Genomic DNA, 16757 nt, shown 5'->3' on the forward strand with positions numbered 1-16757 from the left:
GGTATATTTTTGACGTAATCTTAATTGGGGATTGAGCAACTTTTGCAAAGTGCAAACTAAAGTACCAGTACACAAAAAAATTGGAAAGGAACTTCTAATCCTTGCATGAGGCGCTATCAACAAACAGCAATACGAAGATTCCAGCAAACAGCCAAAACATGTTTCAGTTAGATTGGTTATTTCAACCTTTTGTGTCTTTTAATAAAAGAAACAGACTCAACATTCCCAGTCAGTTTTTTTTATTCCTGGTTTGTGATCATTATCTCGAAGTAGTTAGTAAGTTACGATGAAATTTTTATGCATACTGACCTGAATGATCTCTTCCTGTTTTCTCTCAGGTCTGGATGACTGTCTCCAGCAGTATGTGAAGAGTTTCGAGCGAGAGCAAATGGGCGGGGAGCAGCTTCTGCACATCACCCATCAAGAGCTGGAGGAGTTGGGGGTTACGAGGATAGGGCACCAGGAGCTCATCCTAGAAGCAGTTGACCTCCTCTGTGCCCTGGTTAGTCACTGTCCACCTTAATACTGCTCTTATGTCTTGTGTATGCAGAGAGAGGTTGCAATTTGCGTTTCATACACTCAGCTCACTTCACTGGGCACATTTCATACTTTTTCATTTATAATTATTTTATAGTTGTTGATTTAGAGAGAATAAGGGAGTAATTTGACTTGCTGCCTTCCTAAAGTTGGGCACACACTTGATGATAATTGGACCCAATTTGAGCATTTCTCCCCACTTCTGACCAAAGTCAGCAAAGACCCAAATATCGGATCTCTCTAAAGGATTATTTTAACTGATTACAGTATCCTGTGTTGTGGGTGTGGAGAGTGTTTTTTCCTCCTGATCTGGTCAGAAAACAGTCAGGTCAACAAACGTAAATATTAAACCTGTTCAATATTTACCATTGCAAATCTGTGTTTGGTCAACACTGAGTTCAGCCAAGCCAAGTCACTGTGATTGTGACGTGAAACAGAACAATAGCCAATTAGGAAGTGACCTGTTGCTTGCACTGCTGCCAAATACAGCAGCATCTGGTTATGGCGAGTGTTTTATAATGTGTCTTTCAAGTCATTCACCACAAAAAGAAGGAGAACAGTTTGCAACCACAATCAAGTTACCAGATAAGCTAATAGTTCCACTATCTTTTTTATTTCTTCTTCTGCCGTAAACCCCTGTCTTTTGAAGGGGCTACATTCCATAAACTGCTGCAAAAAGTGAGAATCCACAAATATTGGACACTGCTCCTAAAAAGGTGTTTTCTATAATTTAAGCACATAATTATCTCCCATGCTCTTTGAATACAATTTAAACAAAACACATGAATAAATAAATAAAACAAAAACCAAAGAAATAAAACTAAAACCAAATAAATAAAACATAGGCTACTGTAACTCATGAAAGGTTTGACGTACTGCAGCACTCTGTTACGGTCGCCTGCAGTGACTGTTTGATGCACTGCATTTAACCCCTATACTACACAGCAAAGCAAAGCGTTTACAGCTCTTCAGAAGAATAAAATTTAATTAAGAAAAGTACCTGGTAGGCTATGGATGCACCAATATAGCGAGGGAATCTGCAACTAAAAATAGATGTGTTCCAATTAGTATTCCACGAGTAGCTGAGGCTGCAAAGTCTGAACTCCAATATAGCGGGGTCTTCTTTACTACTCCATTTTCTTCTTTTTTGTATTTTCCAACAGTCTGCAAGCCCTGTGACGGCACGCTCCCACTCACAGGGCAGTCTTGGAATGACGACAGACATCAGACACCACACATTATAAGAGCAATAAGCACACACATGGCGTTTTTCCTCGTAATGCGTGGGGTCATTTGCATTTTAAAAATCCGTTGAAAAGCACAAAGACTACATACACGAGGAGGGGAAGGTGATGTTATACAAGTGGGACATGTGCAGAAGGGAGTGCATGGCAACAGGCAGGAGCACATGGAAGGGCCAGAGCATGGTACCTGAAAAGACAGCAGATAGATAGAACAGATTGAATCTCAAATTAAAACAAATATTACCTGATAAGGGCCTAAAATGTTAGTGTTGTAAGATTTGCAGAAGTTTTGCTCGACATTTTGATGTCTCGACATCACCTCAAGGTTTTGGGACTTTGAAGGCATACTTTCCCTGAAAATTTTGGCAGAATTCCAAATTGTATGACCTCGAGGACATTTGAGTTTGAAGGTTGCCATTATATTTAAATCTAGCCCCTGGATGTTTATTTTGATGTGATGTGTGTGGGTGTGCAGTATTGATTGTAATTATGGTAACACTTCAAGTACAACATTTCCTCATCAAGTCATGTGGTGATTGGAATGTTTCTCCATTAACATTCATTATGAGGTGGGTTAGGTGGGTGTTAATAACACTGTTTCTGAATATTGAATAGTAAAATTAAACCTGCCATGTCCCGTAAACTGGCATCAAATAGCAAAATCACAGGGAAATGTTTGCATAAATTACATTGCTCAAAATGTATCACAAATTCATTTCTTACGGAGGAGACATTAGCTGTGCTATACCATCCATGTTTGTTTAACCTGCAGTAACCAACATAAGAATTATAATTTGCAGATATTAGCAAACTTTCCACATCTTAAAGCATTTAGTGACATCAACTGTATTTTAAATTTACAATGATATTGAAGGTAAATGATAATAACACAAATAAAACATTTTCTGACTTCAGAGCAGAGATGGTCACAGTTTTATTAAGAACAATGTTATTTCTGACATAACGACGAAACTAATATCTACCAGGACGAATGCATTAAATGCTGTGAAACAAAGAAAGAGGGGAAGGAAAAATAAACTGAGATCATATTGTTGCACAAATGTGCACACCCCCTTATAAGTGGGGATGTGTTTTCATCCAAACACACATATACAAGCTGTGTGTATATTCTTTAACCTGTTTTTTTTTTTAATTGGCTATGAAATGGTTAAGTCATTTTAGGCTTTCTTTGTATGTCTTGACAGCCAGCCTGTGTAGTTGCCCTGCTCCGGTTTAAAGAATTAGGGGGAATTAGGTGCTACCCTCAAAGTGAGAGAATGAGCAAGAGAGGACAGGAGGTGTGAGAGGGAAAGTGAAATAGAGAGTATGTGGAAAAAAAATACACGTGATGCACCTTATCTCTCAGGCACAGACTGCTGGATTAGCCGAGGTTGTTTGTGTGTGTGTGTGTGTGTGTGCGCGTGTGTGTGTGTGTGTGTGTGTGTGCGTGTGCGTGTGCCGCTTGTGGCTGTTAAACAGCTCCTCTTGCCATTCAAATTTCACAACATGGGAATAAGTGGCACACAGTGACAGTCATCCTATGTCTTGGCACAGGACATACACATTATCATAATCATCATCATCACATGAATTGTCTCAGTATGGCCGCTCACCATGTTACCTCTTACAGCTTGTTTTATACAATAGAAAATATTTGACCACAATAAAGGGAGCTTTTTTTGTCCACCAAGACTCACTCATATCAAAAGAAAACTTCTAACACAACTTAATGATTCTTTGGTCTTCCTCCTACTAAAGAGGATGAAGAGGCGAATGTGGATTGTAAATGCAAAACTGAATCCCAAAACGTCAGCCTCAATGTAAAAGTCCCTTTTTTATACCTATGTTGAACACATTTCCCTTGCACTGAAGTCATTTTTGTATCTTCAGTCAATGCTTTAACAAATAAATAAATTACCTGCTGTCGTGCCATACAGTGTGCAAACTGTATGTAACAGACATGAACTTGCATCTTGATAAATATTTCATGCTTTGGGTGTATGTTTCTGACCTTTACATTAAGAAATTTTATGAAATGTCAATAATTTACATTTCGAATGCACTTGGTCATGGAAGCCTCCAAGTTGGTCCTATTAATTCTTTATGGTGTCCTTCAAGCCTTTTTTTCCCAAGCAACACTTGCTTTCTGTTATCAGCCGAAGTTATTTTTCACTGTAGTTTTTTTTGTTTTGTTTTTTAAAATAGAGGAATTTCATTTTCATAAATTGTGATTCAGCAGTCTTCAAAACCCGGCTTTGTTCATCGAAAGTAATGAATTCCTGCAGTTTCCTTTTCCAATTGAATTTGTATACAATAGTTTACTATCGGTGGAACGGTGGACGACTGGTTAGCACATCTGCCTCACAGTTCTGAGGACTGGGGTTCAAATCCCGGCCTCACCCGTGTGGAGTTTGCATGTTCTCCCCGTGCCTGTGTGGGTTTTCTCCGGGTACTCCGGTTTCCTCCCACATCCTAAAAACATGCATGGTAGGTTGATTGAAGACTCTAAATTGCCTATAGGTGTGAATGTGAGTTTGTATAATTGTTTATATGTGCCCTGCGATTGGCTGGATGGATAGTTTACTAACTGTAGGACGGTGATGCCTACTTTAAGCAGGTCTGCCTCTCAGTTGAATCTTTGGTTCGAATCTTGACTGAGACCCTCTTTGTGTGGAGTTGGCATGTTCTCCTCGTGCTTGCGGGAGTTTTCTCCATGGACCCTGCTCCCTCTCACATAATAATAATAATAATATGAAAAATATGAATAAGAATAATGCATTACACTTACCGTATATAGCGCTTTTCCAGGCACTCAAATACACTTGATAATTTCCTGCATTAGTCGATCACTCCTCAGTCACACCTGGTGGTGGTAAGTTACTTGTGTAGCCACAGCTGCCCTGAAGCGTGGAATGCCATACTGCACCCACAGCCCCTTCGACCGCCACCAAAAATCCAACCACATTTATCCGTAAGCAATGCGGGTTAAGTGTCTTGCCCAGAGACACAATGACGACATGCGCTTGGGCAATGATACAAACTGGCAACCCTCTGGTTTTGGGGTGCACGCTTACCCTCTGTGCCATGGCGCCCAAATTGCCTAAATCGCCTAAATTCCCTAGAGGTATGACTTTGCATGTGAATGTCTGTATAATATATAGGGTCTGCGATTAAATTCTGACCAGTCCATAGTGTACCCCACATCCCAGTCAGCTGCGATAAGCACTAGCTCATTTGTGACCATGATGAGGACAAGGGGCATATAAAATGGATTGATGGATAATTTACTCAAATGTCATTGATTAAATTAGTTCTTTTATACATATATATATATATATATATATATATATATATATATATATATATATATATATATATATTTTTTTATTCTTACCTGGTTACTATTTTGACTATTTTAGTTATCTATTTTGTATGTATTACCTCAGGCCTCTTCCTCATTTTTTTGGAAATGTGAAAAAACATCAATATGTAGTAGTTGTAATATATGGGGTTGTGAAGTGTTTATTCTGTACAGTCCTGTATTGCATGGCAGTTAGATGTTCAGAGAGAGAGAGAAGAAAGTGGTGAGGTCCGATTTTCATATAAATAATGTTTGATTGCGATTAGCATGGAAATGATGGTATTTCAGCATAGAAGAGGCTTTACCCCATACTGCTGCTATGGCAACCGGATCGACATGAAGGTAGTCGGGGCTGCTCTAATGGCCTCGCCCTTGTACTGTATTGATTGACACACACAGGCACATATGCATGCTCAAATTATTTTTCTATTCGTACACACAGATGCAAACGCACACACTCACACGAACGCACGTACACACACAAATCTGCGCACAATAAACCAGCATCGGGTTATCATTTCTACTCTTCATTTGTGCACCCTGTCCCCAGGAGGGAGACACAAATGCCATGCTGAATCACAGGGAAGCCTAATTGTACCATGTGCAAACACACATTTGAAGTTCACATGTATATTCACATTCCCATACAGTAGATCATAAAGAACATAACATATGCATTACCCAGTTTCAGCAAGATGCACAGTTCGTTGTTCTCTGTTCATCTCCTCACTTGTTTTCTGCCTCTTTAGCTTCTCTAATTCGCTCTTTCGCTCCCCTTGCTGCCACTGTGCCACTCTCTCCTTTGTAGTCACTGTAGTCGTGACTGTATTAAATAGACCGAGAGGCAGAGGGGGAATAGCGTCTAGATCTGTGTATGTGTGCGTGCGCAGTCGTCGTGTCAGCAGGAATCAACCTCCTTTCTGGCAAGACATTTCCAGAGGTTCCTTGGTTGGCTGTGCACAATTTGGCTCAGTGAGTCTGTGTTTATTTACAAGGGTCAGAGGACTGTGTAGTCATGGGCAATGTAACCCTGTGGTCTAGAGAGGAGGTCATTCATAAAAGATGCAATATAAGGTTGAATTGTTCAAGCTACAGTACAACACATAATAAACATAATTCTCAATTTAGATTGGCACAAAGAGAGGTATTGTTTTCTTGTGATGTTTGATTATTGTAGTTATTGGGCAGCATTTTTTAGTGGTTAGTATGTCTGCCTCACAGTCACAACATCTTGGGTTAAATCACTGTTGGAAAAACCCTGTATGCAGTTTGTATCTTCTCCCCATGTCCCATTCTTAAAACATTTTCACACTTCCATTTCACCACTATTTTCCATCCTTGAAAGATTTCAATTTAGCTGGAAAAGGGCAGTGCACAATTTTGACCCACTTCTTTATTACAGTTGAATTCATACAGATGGCGATACCAGGACAAAAATATATGATTTTAGGCCCACTGCACATTGAGCAATGCAGCCAATGCGAGCCAAGCAACTGAAATGAACAATCGCGAAAAACCTCCCACCACACATTAGGCGATTTACTCCCACACATATACAAACTCACTGCAATGGAAAAACTGTGTGTGTTCTTATTGGGAAACGTTTTGAGGCATCACATATACTGTGCTCTATTATTATTATTTATTTTTTTATTGAACCACAAACAACACAGCATGATTGTCAAGGAAGAAGTGAATTTGCCCTTGCTGTTGTATCTATAATATAATAACACAGACATGCAGGAAACGGGCAAGAAATAAAAGGAGAGCGTGCGGATACTTCACAGGCTTTTGGTTCCATTAACTGACTGTATTCATGCATTTACACGACAAACTCACCACACTAATGGTACAACACCACAGGTACAACTGAAATTATAATTAAAGTTCAGTATTATTGTAAAACAGAATACATGTACTGTTGGTATATACTGTATTTTATTGGTAAGGTTTGGCAATGATCTGCGACTGGATCTTGCTTATACCTGACAAAGTAGATTTTGGTTGTGACTGACGTTTGGCCACTCATGAAAACTAGTTGCTGAACCCTGCACGATGCGTGGCAGTTCAGTCGCATTCGTCTGTATCGCTCGCTGTGCAGCGGGCCTTAGGGTCAGTTACACACTGATATTAAGTATCAGCCTCGTTTTCTGTACATTGCAATTAAAAAGTGAATTTTGTTTTTCCTCCAGAACTATGGCCTCGAGACAGAAAACCTCCGGACTCTGTCACACAAGCTCAATGCTTCAGCCAAGAACCTCCAGAACTTCATCCTGGGCAGAAGGAGAGGAGGACACTATGATGGAAGAGCTTCCCGGAGGCTACCCAATGATTTCCTCACCTCAGTGGTGGATTTGATTGGTGCAGCAAAAAACCTACTCGCCTGGCTTGACAGGTATTAAGTACACACACAATTTAATTCAGACAGTGATTTTATTTGAAGTTAATATTTTTGCCCAGTGATGAAACAATGAAATTTGACTAAATAAGTCACATAAATGTATGTAGTGTACACACATACAGTAAGCAACAACACTTCCACAATCTAGTGATGAATACAACAGTTGAATCAGAATTTATTTAGCTACATGAGAAAGAACACAGCAAAGTGACATAGTGCTTGGCATGTCTAAGTCAAGAGGTCCTGGGTTTGAATCAATATGTGTCTATCCATCTATCCTTCTATCTATCTAAGGACATATAATGGAAAAGACACTGGCATATAAAGTTTGAAAAATATTACTTTAGACCATTTTTTTCCTTAGAAACAATTATTACCTTTTGAATGAGGCGGCACGGTGGAAGACTGGTTAGCACATCTGCCTCACATTTCTGAGGACCAGGTTTCAAATCTGGCCTTGACTGTGTGGAGTTTGCATGTTCTCCCTGTGGCTGCGTGGGTTTTCTTTGGGTACTCCGGTTTCCTCCCACATCCCAAAAACATACATGGTAGGTTAATTGAAGACTCTAAATTGTCCGTAGGTGTGAATGTGAGTGTGAATGGTTGTTTGTTTCTATGTGCCTCTCGCCCGAAGTTAGCTGGGATAGGCTCCAGCCCGCCCGCGACCCTAGTGGGGATAAGAAAATGGAATGGAAAATGGAAAATTGATGGATGGATGGATGAATGACAACAGCTGTCAATATTTCAAATACCCATTTCAGTAAAAGTAATGGATTTTCAAAATCAAATGGAGTGGGGTACTGTTATTGATTAAATTATATGAAAATGTCCCATATATACATTCAATGGCGTCGGAATCCTCGTATCTCTAAAACCAACTCTTTTCAGGAAACCCAAAAAACAGCATGTTTGTTGAGCCAATAACGTAGCATCATCAAAGAGACAAAGCCATTTTCAAAGATTTAATCATTTGCAAAAATAACACACACGCACACACACGTGGGAATTGACCATTTGTATAGATTTATGAAAAAGTATAACATGTAGCAAATTTGAACAAAGGAGGTGATATACACGTGGGCACATTGTGCAGTCTACAAATATAGAGCCCAGAAGATGATGAAATACTGAGCTTTAGCCATGACATCCAGGGTTATGATTCTAAAACAAATATTTTTGTATGTGCTTATTGTTTGCTACTGAGCACTGAGGAGAAGAAAAAATATGTTTAACTTTTCCTACTGGCTGTTCAGTCACAGCATTTAAAATCACACTGCTGTTGTCCTTTATTTCAGGTCTCCATTTGCCAGTGTGACAGAGTATTCATTACTGAAGAACAATATTGTGCAACTCTGCCTAGAATTAACTACCATTGTACAGCAGGTGATCCCCCAACAACACTCCCCCCCCTCCTCTAAACACACACACACACACACACAAACTCGAGTCAAATTATTATTAACTGCACATGCAGTGCTAATTGTGTGGGCTCCCTCTAGTCGTACTCAAATAATTACTGAATTCAATGTTCAAGCTTTGCATTATGTTACAGTACCTTAATTATTTTTAATCCACTTCAATACATTTGTTAAATACAGTTTAAGTGTATTTAAGTTTTAAGTACAGTACAGTTCTGTTACATCTTTTAGAAATACATATCTTTTTTTACATACGATTTGTATTTAACTTATGTGCAATACATTTTCATTGAATCATTAAGTGTAGTTTATTATTTTCGTATATTTAAGCGCGGTCTTAATGTTCAGATTGCACTGGGCATAATAATATTGGCTATACTTTGTAGAAATAAAGCCTCGGCCTTGTTTTTAAGTAACACTTAAGCTGTCTACGCTACTGTATTTGAATGTTGGTCATGATGATGAAACTTGGTGGGCTAAGTATTTTTTGAGGTGATTCTGAGAGTAAAATGTTTGGGAACCACTGTACTCAAGGTCTGCACTTGCAAAACAGATGCAAACTTGATTGCACAAACAGAGTCACCTGAGATGTGTTGACATCACACCTAATGTCTGTATGAGATCTATGCTTTTGTGTGACTTTTAAACCAAAAAAAAAAAGTGTTTAAACGCCAAAATGTTCATTTAGTTTGTAGGTTCCACTCAGTTTGTTTCAACTCCATCTATAAATGTCCACACAAATTAAACATCGGTCCATCTAGCTCAGATCTACAGTAGTTTCCATTATTGTAAATCTGACAATAGTGGAACATCTGCCCACTACCAACATGCCAAGGGCTGTTTGCAGCCGATGGGACAAAGTGGGCTCTATCACAGCTGCTCCCAGCATGTTCATTGACTCACTGTCAACTCCAATCCTCAGCTTCACTTATATGCTCTTATGGAGAATGAACAACTCGTTTCTCATTCTTTCGTTTCCTGTCCTCCCTCTTCTTCCATCATACCTGCTTGCCTACATTTACAGTTGCCCCTTTTTTGAGAGTGATTGTTAGTGGAGCAATCATATTGTGTGGATGGAGACTGGAGCTGCTCTGTTGGACCTTTTCCATGTACTGTATTTACTTTAAGAAGCAGTTTAGATTCAGTGCCAACCGTTAGTCCTGGAGCCCTGCAGATAACACCCCTCCACTCTTACAAGAGCCAGAGTAGAGTCAGAGCATACGTGACCCCACTGGTCCACAATGGCCCAAATGGATTCATGGCTGCCAGGGTGCAGTAAGACACACAGTAGGGGTAAAACAGCCTGTACTAATGGATCAAGCAGATGTATTCGCTGCTACCGTGTGCATCTGGTAGGCATAGCTGGCTGCTTTCCAAGAAATAGATTAACAATCAGCAATTGTTAAATAACAATCTGTCATGTTCACACAATAGTGTTGATAATTTTCTAAAAGCTAAGTAGACTGCTCCCTGCCTATTATTGAGTAATATGCATAATATTGAAGTTTACAAACGAAAATGCTGACTGCTGATTTCCACTGTAATAGTATCTGTCTCCCTTCCAATTGGGCCTCTCATTTCTCCATTGTTTTCCTTCGTTATATTTAGGACAGAATAATAGCTTCAGTGCAGCAGATGACATTGTTTTTTCCCCCTTTTCACAGGATTGCACTGTATATGAGACAGAGAATAAGATTCTTCATGTGGTAAGTTTCTTCTCCAAAAATCATATTTATGGAGGTCTGGTGACAATTAAAGGTTTGAGCCCTCTAAACAAAAAAATACACCAAGCATAATGAGCTAGTTAATGCCACAAATGTACAAACTCACAAACCACAGCATTACTTCAAGTAGTTAGCCATATTAATAGAAACACTTCTATGGGGTATGGAGTGCAGTTCTACACCTCTGTGTACTACAACCCCAAAAATAAATCGATCCATTTTCTTTTCGCAGTCAGTTGATTTACCAGCTGACTGTGGGCAAAAGGCAAACACACTGATTTTTTTGCCAGTTGATTGCAGGGCACTCAGAAGAACAGTGACCCATTCACACTCACATTCACACCTTTGGTCACTGAGAGGAAATCAAGCTGGCTGTATGAAAGTCAGCAGTGTACCACTACACTATGAGTGACTTAATACGAATTATATTGCTCAATTAATAATTCTCGACTCAACAAAACTTTGTGTCTTTCTAAGGGCAAATATATTTATATATTTCTGATATTGGATATTGCTACAGTGTGAAGATATACTGTACCTAATGTGAGTGATGTACTGTACAGAATGCAAATTGATGAGTGAGGAGAAATGTCTGTAGGTGTGAGTGTTTTTTGGGGCTACAACTTGTACACTTTAAAATCCGATAGAGCTCTGGGACTTTTTCTGCTTGTGTGATTGTGTGTTAGATATCAGCAAGTGTCTGATATGGGCTGAGAGTTGATTAGGAGACTGATACTTTAAACTCCGATAGAGGAAACTAAATAAAAACTGAAAAGGTTGAATGAAGGCAAAAATTGGTTGACTCCACGGACAAAAAACAGAGAAGCAAACTCAGCAATGTTGTTTATACACCGCAATACATTGAGGAGTGTAATGACGTCTACATTGGAGAGACTAAGCAGCCGCTGCACAGGCGCATGGCGCAACACAGGCGGGCAGCTACTTCGGATCCGGAAGCAGTGGTTCATTTGCATCTCAAGAAGAAGGGACATTCCTTTGACGACAACAACGTCCAATTTCTGGATAGAGAGGACTGCTGGCTTGAATGAGGTGAAAAAGAAGCCATTTATGTCAAACTAGAGAAAAATGTCTCTAAACATAGATGGTGGTTTGAGGCATCACCTATTGTCTGCCTATAACAATGGCCTGACATCTCCCCCCCCCCCCCCAACAATTGCCTCATTCGACGGGAAGCGTAACTCTAATGAGCTGTTTTGACACAAGATGAGTAAACAACTGACTGGCATCCAGGTTTCACTAACCAGTCCAGGCAAAAACAACAACACCTTCTTGTTAAACACCCTATTGTTGACCACCAACAGGGGACACACCCACTGAGCCATAACTAGGGAGACACCACACCTAAAATTCAGAAAAGAAGAAGCCTTTTGGATTAATGGTGAAACGTTTTCAACAAACAAGAACAGTCCAGTTGCCCTGATTCAACCTTTGCGGAAGGATTACCATGACCTGGATGACTGACAATCTACACAGACAAACCAGCTGAGATCACAGAAATATGTATGTGCCAATTAGGGATAGACTAATCCCCAGAAATTTTATTGTTGAATTATATTGTCAGTATTTGATGGATATGCTGTTGTATCATATACAATTTTTCTACAAGCACTACCAAACAAAAGACTCAGTTTTAGATGTTGATTCTGACGTGCTTCAACATATTCCCTCCTCATAATTTTTGGTTGTGGAACCATGTCATTTACTGACTTATTAATCACGCACACGCGCATGCACACACATACACGTATGCAGGCACACACGTGCACATGCCCACATGTGGATATACACACACACGCGCGCACACACACACACACACACGGGTGTCAGACTAAAGGCAACATATGACTCTCGGTTATGTGTGGGAGGTATATGTGTGAAATTGGGACACAGCATGAAAGAAGAAAGAGGAGGAGGTCTTTTTAGACACTGCTTGCTTGCTGATCCCTTTTACTAGAAATGAAATAAAGCGGATGTGAAGTGACAGAAGCCCACGAAGTTGTTCACATGACATGAACCCATAAAGAAACAAACATACACGGGACACCAATATATAGGATAAAAATGCTAATGTGCAGTTCCATTTATCATATTTATGAACAAATTTGGGGTGGATCAATCTAAAGAAAAAATAATTCATGCAAGACTTTGGCTGCTTCATAAAATAATAAAAACAAATTAAAAAACTCTTGCAGTTGTTATCTCTGTCTTGAAACTTGAATAGTGGCAGAGAAGAAGATACATCCATTATTTCTCGCCAATGTTTATCTTTTTCAATCTGTCATTGCTGTCTCTTTCTGTTCTAGCTGTCAGCTTCAACAATATCTGTCTTTACTGTTTAAATGTTTACGTAACCGTAAGAGTCAGATTTCTTGGAGCTGATAGAAAGGCAATTGGAACTAGTGCTTTTAATAAAAAAAGATTAACATGATTATTGTATGATGTCAGTTTCTGTGTTGAGCAAGCTTTTTGATGACACCAACTTTTTGAAAATAGGACAAAGATTAGTTATTAAACATTTGGGGCCTCATATCGCTTGTGACAATAAACATTGGCTGAGATGCATCAAACGGACGTCCTGTAGGGAAATAGGGGCACGGTTTATGCAGATTGCAGCTTGCGGGCACGAGCCTGTCGTTCAGAATGAATTCTGATTCACTGACATACAGTACGTACGGTGGTGTGAAGAAAATTGGCTGGTATGCACATGTTATGAAACTGACAGTGATTTTGCGAGTGGGAGCGTTTCTACTAATAAATATTGTCGAATACTGATACTGACACTGCTCTAATAAATACTCCCTAAACACAGAGCGCTCAACTCTACTGATAATGTACTTTTCAACATATAAAACCACATTGACTTAGACTCCCAAACACAATGTTTCCATGAAGAGTTCAAAACATAATCTAAACAATAAAACAGTAAATGTTTGTGTTGGCGGCACGGTGGACGACTGATTAGAGCGTCAGCCTCACAGTTCTGAGCACCCGGGTTCAATCCCCGGCCCCGCCTGTGTGGAGTTTGCATGTTCTCCCCGTGCCTGCGTGGGTTTTCTCCGGGCACTCCGGTTTCCTCCCACATCCCAAAAACATGCATTAATTGGAGACTCTAAATTGCCCGTAGGCATGACTGTGAGTGCGAATGGTTGTTTGTTTCCATGTGCCCTGCGATTGGCTGGCAACCAGTTCAGGGTGTACCCCGCCTCCTGCCCGATGACAGCTGGGATAGGCTCCAGCACGCCCGCGACCCTAGTGAGGAGAAGCGACTCAGAAAATGGATGGATGGATGGATGGATGGATGTTTGTGTTGGAAAATCTTCCCAGAAGAACCGGAGCTGAACTTCTTAAAAATCCTAGTTGTCAAACATTCAAGAGCAGTGGAACCATAAACATCATATTAAAAAACTATTTTACCATAAAAATATATTGAATTCAAACATTCCAGGGTCAAACTGTCACCGTCATAAAACCAGTATAAATTTACAGGCAATGTTTTAGTAACATTTTAACATTCTCAGTTGTTGTTGTGACTTTGGGCTTGTCCCATCAGGGTTTCACCACTGAGAGTAACTCACATGTTTGTTTGGCATAGTCTTTACTCTGCATGCCCTTCCAATCCACCTATTTTTTATCCGGCCTTGGGACTTTCCGTGGCATGGTATTGAGGCACTAATCAGGAATCAAACCCGCGCTGTCTGCGTGAAGGACAGCGTTAGCATGTAGGCTACTATTACATGACCTCGTTCATTTTGTGGTCTTACAAATGAGTAAGAACATATTAAAAACTGCACTAAAGCTTTCAACTCTCGATGAATGAGGAGGGCCCAATAAAGGTTGCTGCACGCTTGCCATATTTTAACAATTAACTATCACACAAGTCACTGATGGTGTAGTGGTACACTCGCCTGACTTTGGTGCAGGCAGCGTGGGTTCAGTTCCCACTCAGTGACGGTGTGAATGTGAGTGTGACTGGTTGTCCGTGTCTATATGTGCCCTGCGACTGACTGGCGACCAGTTCAGGGTGTAGTCCGCCTTTCGCCCGAAGTCAGCTGGGATAGGCTCCAGCGTCCCGCGACCCTAACCAGGATAAGCGGTGTTGAAAATGAATGGAAATGGAAACTATCACACAAAATGTAAAAAGTTGACTAATGTAATGTAAACAAAAATAATGCAACATCTTTTAATTAAAAAAAAAAAGTGACAATAATATGTTGATCTGCTAGCCAGCTAATGGCTTGCTAACTAGTAACTCGTTTTTGTAGCTAACATGAACTCCAGAGTCCTGACTTCATTGTCTTTTCAGCTTGTACATCTTAACTTGCTGCTCCTTTTGCTCACTTTTCCTGCGGGTACCGACTCCTAGGTCAATGTTGCATACTCAATAACACTGCACACTCCACTGGGACATGCTGTAGTCTTACTGCTTTGAATTTGAGACTGGGTATACTGTATGATATTACTTCCAGAGTATATTCTTGTTGTTTTTGTTTTGGAAAACTTTGGTTATTTTTCAAATTGCTCAACCACTGGGCAACACAATTTGAGGTTCTATTGTCAAAACAAATAATAAAATTTTCATTGGAAAGTGCATGATCTACACATGGAGGTAAATGCAGACTGTGATACTGTATGCGACAGTGAGCTTCCTGCATTCGGTTCAATGTTATGCTCTGGTCAGCCCTAGTCTAGTGGGACTTGTACGTTTGTCAGCCGCTGCTCAATAATGCAAAACTCCCTGCTACTTTGCGGTGCTCTAGACTACAGCTCGAAGCAATCAGATGGACAGGACTATTGTGTATATGTGTGTTTGTGTGTATGAGGGAGAGCGTAGTGCACGAGTCTGTGTGCCTGATGGAGCGTGAAGTGTGTATAAAGTGTATGTGTTTTTATGTGCATTCATGCATAAGGATGAGCACTATTATGTAAGGCTGTCCTAGTTGTGTTTTTTTTCCCTGCCTCTTGATTTCTGCACTGGACTCTCACTTTTTACCTCTTGCCCTTTCTGTTTCTCTCCTCTACCTCTCTAAATAAATGTTTTCAGTTAGTTCTTGCGGCAAAGTAAATAGTCATGTATACAGGTATACACAGATAGTGGTGGTGGCTGTGTATGTTAGATGCAAGGATGGGTGAAGTGGGGGGTGGGGGGGAGAGTGAGGGAGGGGCACGGAAGCACAAAGGCAGAATCTAATCTATTTGGCAGCGTATTATGTCTGGCTTTCTGTTTGACTGCTCTTAAATCTCACGCCAGCCAACCACATAAGTGAATTTCTCCATAATCTGCGTCCTGATTGTCCAGAGGCGTGTCAGATCAAGTCTGGGCGTGCCAGTGGAAGAGAAGTAGCAACTCTACTGTGGTGACTTGCCTTTTTTGTATCTTCCGTGTTAATTCCAGGTCAGAAGTGTTAGTCCGATGATCAGAGAGGAGAACAAGTAGAACCGTGTACTTGCTGAACCTAAGGCTATTAATGGCTCTACGAGGATAAAATCATTTTTTACACTTTTATTTCATTTCTAAACTGAAACTCAAAATTCCCTTTCTGGGTTGCACTGTCATTTGTATCTCATGTGGTAGAGAAAACATTCAGAATATTTTACACATATTTTCGCAAAAAAAGGATAGACATGAGTCAATCTGAGACAGCCAAACCACGACAAAAAATAGTCTCCACCTTTTCTATCACACTGAATGAATCAGACTCTCAGCTATTGATGTTTACGAATGCTTGAATGCCAGTGTGTGTGTCTGTGTGCGTGTGTGTGTGTGTGTGTGTGTGTGTCTGAGACCTGCTCTCTTCGTTCCAGAACTATAATCCTGTAATTGCTCATTAAGATTGAGATCAGAAGATTATTTTATGTCAGGGTTATCGGTGTGTGCACTGTAAGGCATCATGCCACACCACTTAATGCATTGGTTCCTGATCTTGTTTGAGGTACAGTACTGAATCCCACAGTTTCACACGTGCATTTACCGAACCCTTCGTAATTGGAAAATAAAATGTTTTCTTTTCCCCCAAAATTCAAAACGTAGGTATGTATTTTATACAAAATAAA

General features: G+C 40.1%; 1 protein-coding gene across 9 annotated transcripts in view; it reads left to right on the top strand.

The window, feature by feature from the left end:
* si:ch211-26b3.4 (connector enhancer of kinase suppressor of ras 2) overlaps positions 1-16757 on the top strand; it is a 77829-nt gene that overhangs the window by 21656 nt on the left and 39416 nt on the right. For 7 of the 9 annotated variants that reach the window (XM_061788352.1, XM_061788348.1, XM_061788353.1 and 4 more), the window contains exons 2-5: positions 339-502; positions 7335-7537; positions 8839-8926; positions 10626-10667. In XM_061788352.1, the coding sequence (XP_061644336.1) occupies positions 389-502; positions 7335-7537; positions 8839-8926; positions 10626-10667 (447 nt within the window). In that variant the 5' untranslated portion in view covers positions 339-388. Of the gene's footprint in view, positions 1-338; positions 503-7334; positions 7538-8838; positions 8927-10625; positions 10668-15844; positions 16061-16757 lie in introns of those variants that run through there. The other 2 variants (XM_061788357.1, XM_061788356.1) reach the window with 1 other exon arrangement.

The sequence above is a fragment of the Phyllopteryx taeniolatus genome, chromosome 10 (genome assembly GCF_024500385.1).
Source record: "Phyllopteryx taeniolatus isolate TA_2022b chromosome 10, UOR_Ptae_1.2, whole genome shotgun sequence".
Lineage (NCBI taxonomy): Eukaryota > Metazoa > Chordata > Actinopteri > Syngnathiformes > Syngnathidae > Phyllopteryx > Phyllopteryx taeniolatus.